Source organism: Drosophila persimilis, unplaced genomic scaffold, assembly GCF_003286085.1.
Source record: "Drosophila persimilis strain 14011-0111.01,24,50 unplaced genomic scaffold, DperRS2 tig00000124-arrow-pilon, whole genome shotgun sequence".
Lineage (NCBI taxonomy): Eukaryota > Metazoa > Arthropoda > Insecta > Diptera > Drosophilidae > Drosophila > Drosophila persimilis.
The window spans coordinates 10,252,501-10,257,699 of NW_020825294.1; the positions used below are offsets into that span (position 1 = coordinate 10,252,501).

Sequence of the window (5,199 nt, forward strand, 5' to 3'; positions counted from 1 at the left end):
AGGTCCCTCTTCCTGGTTGCCTTGAGGTCATGTTTCTTTGCCTACTCTAAAATGCTAAATAGCCACTTTTGCGGCAGGGCACGGCAAACTTTCTTCTCGAGTTCTTTTTTCAGCTTTTATTTTTTTAAAGGGTATGACGATTGGTAGCAGATGTTTGGCAATGCATAAAAGGACGAGTTTATGATCATTTAGAATAGTTTATACCTCTTAGAATATATAGAAATTTGAAAGAATATATTTGCAGCGTGGACGGAAAAATTCAACACAACTCCAAAAAATCTATTTTTACTTGGTCCATAATGAAATATCATAAAAAAGTACCCAAAATCGTCTGCCTATATCCCATAGCTACCATAGAAAATACACATTGTTCAGTGTATTTAAAAATTCGTTCGGTTCTAGCTTTCATTTTCCGATTTCTTTCTGCTTTTTTCCACTCTCCTGTTTCTTGGCTTTCGCTCTGGCTTTCCTTTCTCGCTTTGTCATAAAAAATTGAACAAGTTTTCACGTCGCAGGCGGAGGAGAAAGTCAAGAGTGTTCTTTAAGGAGGAAATGTGGAGGTGGGGAGGGGTGCCTGTGGACGACAGCGACGACAATACCGGAAATCCGTTTCATGACAAATGCGTCACATTGTCCTCCCTCCCGCCACTGCATGGCGCGGCACGGCACTCTCTCGGCTTTCGGGGTGTCGAGTGTTAAGAATAGAAGGCGGCTCCTAGAGGTTCTCATTCTCCCTCTCATTTCACTTCTCAGTCCTCCCCTTTTTCACCCTCTATGCCTCTGCTTCTTCCACTCGAAAAGCCGGCTATGAAATTCCTTCAATGGCAGCACGTGACTTTTAGGCCAAAAGAGAGAGAGCGACTCCCAGAGAGTTCTCATTCAAGAAGAGTACGACATTGACATTGGCCGACGAGGCCCACAACAAAGCCACAGCGCCTGCGTGAGAGTCCTTGCTCTTCCTGGAGAGTCCCTCTGCAGGACGTGCCGGCAGCAGCATCATTTCGTATAGCATAACTCTGGCATTTTAATGAGAAATCCATATTTATGTTTGTTTGTTTTGGCAAAAAAAAAACCTGGCAAAAAGGGCAACATATGCGGCGAAAAGTGAAATTACTTTTGGTACCCCCGCGCTCCTTGTGGGCGGCTGTCCTTGTGCCAAAGAAAAGGCATTTGCTGTAATCATTTTTAATGGGGCAACACGTCTGCGGGTCTATAAGTAGTGCGGCAGCGGCCGCATATGGCGCGGTATATGGCCATGGATATCTATGGAAAACATTTAGGAATCGAATCATTTTGAACAGAAGAACGGGGAGACATCATTAGGGCTACTTTTCGGAGAGCTATGGTATTAATAATTCGAGTAGTTATTAATGGAATTCGCAAATGAAACATTTAGATGGGTATTCCTTTCTTTAAAGCACAAAACTCATGTATTTCTCTGCTTGAAGTATGCATATTGAGAAATTTCCAGGCAAAAGTTGGCTTACAACGAAATAGTAGACAAGAGAACGCTCTACCCGGGAATACCCCTGTCCTGAAAAGAATTCAATGGCTAAGAGCTTTGCTTCTGAAGAGCACGGCATTTTCTATCTTTAGGCACTCCAAAAATAATATTTTTATTGTCTTTTGGCTTGTCAAAAGTAAAAGGTTTCCTTGTCTAGCCCCAGAAAGAACTTTCCTGGTCAAAAACCTTCCAGAAATTTCCCATTTTGTTTGATATTTATCCATTATTGGCCCGGTGGCGCTAAACCACCAGGCGGCCGTCCAAAAATTCTATGAAAACTCATTATGTTGTCCCTCTCCACGGAAATCTTTAGTAAAAGGCGAAAGACTTATTCGACACAATTGAAGAGAAAACTGAGTGATAAATAAAGCTCCGAATCAGAAGCCTCTCCAGTGTGTTGCGACCAGAACAAGTTGGGAATTTATTGGAAACGAAAGGATTAAAGCTACATTGAAGTAGGCAATACTTTTTTTAAGGAACTTTCTGGAAGATGCTAGAACTTTCAAAGTAAAAGAATGTCTTTAAGGGTAAGGAAAAAGAGGTTTAAGGGGAGTTAAACGATCTATTCGGAGAGGGTACTTATGCCTCTCTAAAAGGATTCCCTGGAATAAAGCTATCCCTGGAAATACCACAAGGAAAGAGAGAGAGAGAGAGAGAGATCTGCCAGCTCTAACACGTCCACGACTTGTCACCAATGGAGTCATAACGTTATCATTCCGCACAGCAAAGCCATAAAAATACCAGCTTAAATAGCGAAAAAAAAACGCCAGCATGTCTGGCAGGACATCCAGAAGGATAGAATCAGAGGAGCAGTCATATAGCAGGTACCAGAGGGAATAGTACGGGGAATTCCCTCACATATTTAGCACTCGAGAGGACTTTTTCCCAGCCCCCTCCCCCAGAACTGCTTTAATACTGGAGGAGGAGCGATGCACGGACTGCTTTTATGCTTTTATTGTGCAAATAAAAACACGCGGAAACTACTTAATCAAGTTTCACAGAGAGAGACCCAGACCCAGACCCGGACACGGACACGGGATATACCCCTCTCTCTCTTTCTCTCTCTTCGAGCCATCTCTCATCTGCGGAAGCAACGTTTTTGGTTGCAACAAAAACACAATGAAATAAAAAGCAACAGCAGCAGTAGCAGCCGGCGGCAGGACAGACAGACTTCTCCCCGACGATGGTTTTTGTGCTTAACTTTTTTCGGTGCGAGAGAAAAGCCAGAGAAATGGTTGGGAGAAGAGGCACAGAAGTGGCAGAGTAAATGCGGGAACAGCCAAAGCTGAGACAACATGCAAACCGAAAAAACGAATGAGAGAAGACCGACAATCCAGACATTCACACATACAGTATATCGAATGAGAGATACACTACCTTTTTATGGAGGGATATTTAGGGATAATAGTTTCAAGAAGGAATTATTTTTTATTTGTGAAAATTGGAATATATGTATTTGCAACGTACAGGGCCTTTGTCTAGATTTGATAAGGAATTCATATCTAATGAGGATATGCTGCACTCAATTGAGTAATTTTTCAAAAGAATCAGCATTTTTGTGGTTTCAGTGACGTAATTTGGTATTTTTGAAGTATTTTATCATATGTATTTGTATTATTTATGCGAGTATTATAATATTTAGTATATTTTAATCTGTATTATTTTATAGTAGTTTTTTTTAAATTATATTATTGTGTAGTATTTTATTATTATTTTAGTAGTATTTCGATATTCCGTATTTTTAAATAGTTTTTAGCAATGTATTAATTTGTTTTATTTCACTAATCTATTTTTTTGTATTTTTGGTATTTTTGTATTTGTAATATTTTAGTATACGTCAGTACATATTACTTTTTTTTAAATATTTTCTATATTTATTTTAGCAATCCTTTTTTCCCATCGAACAAACCTTTTGGCATAGCCAACATACCCCAAATATCCCATTATTCCCTATCTAAAGAGTACAGCAATTTGCCCAAAGAATGTGTTCCTTTTTTGTTTTTTTCTTGGTGTTGGCTACCAACTTGAGTTCCAAAATTTATGACAGCAATTAGCGGGACAGTAGGCGTGTCTTTGGGGGTTGGACGGACTCGAAGACTGCTTCCGGTTCCTGCCCCCCACAAAAAGTAGAGAAAAAACTCTTCAATTAATTCGCGTTGAGCTCTGCTTAAGCAAACGGGCAGGACGACGAGACTCCGTGCACATCAATCAAGTCCGAAGGGGCAAAGGAGTCAAACGAAAGGTCGGTCTTTCAATCGGCCATCGGTCCGGGGTATTGGCTCTTGGCTCCCGCTTTTGGCCCTTGGTCTTGGCCTTGGTTTTGGGGGTGTGAAGACTAGATATGTAGGAGGAGGGAACGCCCACAACTTTGGTCGCGTGCCAGGGCTCGTACTCGTAAATTTGTTTCGTTTTATTTTTAATTATCGCGCTCTCAAAGTTGTATGTTTTAAGAGCGGGAAAACATTTCAACTTGACGGATAGAAAACGTTTCACCTTAAAGGCTAGGAAACGCTGCCATTTAAAGGCTCAAGGAATGGCAAAGGAAATGGCTAGGGAAATGCTAAGAAAATACTAGGAATACACCCGGAAAAAGAGTGAAACATTTACCTGTATGGTTTCCGTGGCGGAATACTTCCGATTGTAGTCGACGTGATGTAGGTTCGGCATGTTACCAGCCGATGATAATCACACAATATCACACGAAGGATAAGGGCTACTTAACACGTGTCCTGGGGGTGGGTACACAATCCTCTGACTGCTTTTCCTGCTCCTGTTTCCTTTCCTTTCCCTTCTTTTCCTGTTCATCAAGATATGCCAGTTTATGAAACATTTGTGTTAATTTCTGTTTGTCGTTTCGAGTCCTGGAAAGAGGAAAGACCAAAAGTTTTTCCGTAAAGTTGAAAGTTGATAAAAGTGTAAATTACTTTGAGCAATCATCCTGCTGCCTCCTGCTGCCTTCTGCTGCCTCCTGCATGCCCCCTTGGGCATTTGTTTACTCATGTCGATATTGTTAATACGCCACGTGTTCCGCACACAGCAGGAGGGTTGTAGATGGAGATGGAGATGCGTGTGTAAGCCAAAGGACATTCTGCAGAGGTACAAGTTCAAACGGGGAGGTTCATGGACGGTTGGGCTTACGGATTTATTGCCAAGTTTACGGTACGTGCTTTGACTAAATTTATAAGCCAAAAAACGCACAAAGAATCGCAACAAATGGCCCAAAGGCACACACATACACACACAGCAGGCACACATCTCTTAGATACACACAAGAAGCCATTGGAATACTTTTACAGTCAATGCCAAGCAATTAGAAGCGGTCATGGGGGCCCTAAACGATGCTCAAAATGAGTATCGATTGTCATTTTGGGAACTACGATTAATTGTAAAAAAACGGTTCCGTAAGAAAAGTACCTACATCTTAAGTACTTTTACAGAGTTTTCATATTTAAATTTTGATAAATAAAGAACGTCACTAAAATCGTGTATTCCTTAAAAAACTTAGCATCCCAAAAGCATCTTCTTCTTTTTCCTCTTATTCCTTTTTAAATGGAAATTCCTCCCAAACTTCTCTCCCCTGCTGTGCCGCATTGTATTTAAATCTCCCCAAAATGTATCCCCTAGCTATGCATACAATATATATCGAAAAGTTTGCCATAGACAAACTTTCCCTCCATTCATCGTTTCCCTGGCGA

General features: G+C 41.0%; 1 protein-coding gene and 1 non-coding gene across 2 annotated transcripts in view; both read right to left on the reverse strand.

Annotated features, from left to right (window-relative positions):
• LOC6596472 (protein sickie) overlaps positions 1–4,186 on the reverse strand; it is a 215,444-nt gene extending 211,258 nt beyond the window's left edge. The window contains exon 1 of the mRNA XM_026987762.1: positions 4,112–4,186. Within this exon, the coding sequence (XP_026843563.1) occupies positions 4,112–4,171 (60 nt within the window). The 5' untranslated portion in view covers positions 4,172–4,186. The remainder of the gene's footprint in view (positions 1–4,111) is intronic.
• On the reverse strand, positions 1,747–1,865 carry LOC6596244. The gene has a single exon (XR_048086.2). It is a non-coding gene; the product is annotated as a U5 spliceosomal RNA (small nuclear RNA).
• Positions 4,187–5,199: the final 1,013 nt, after the last annotated feature.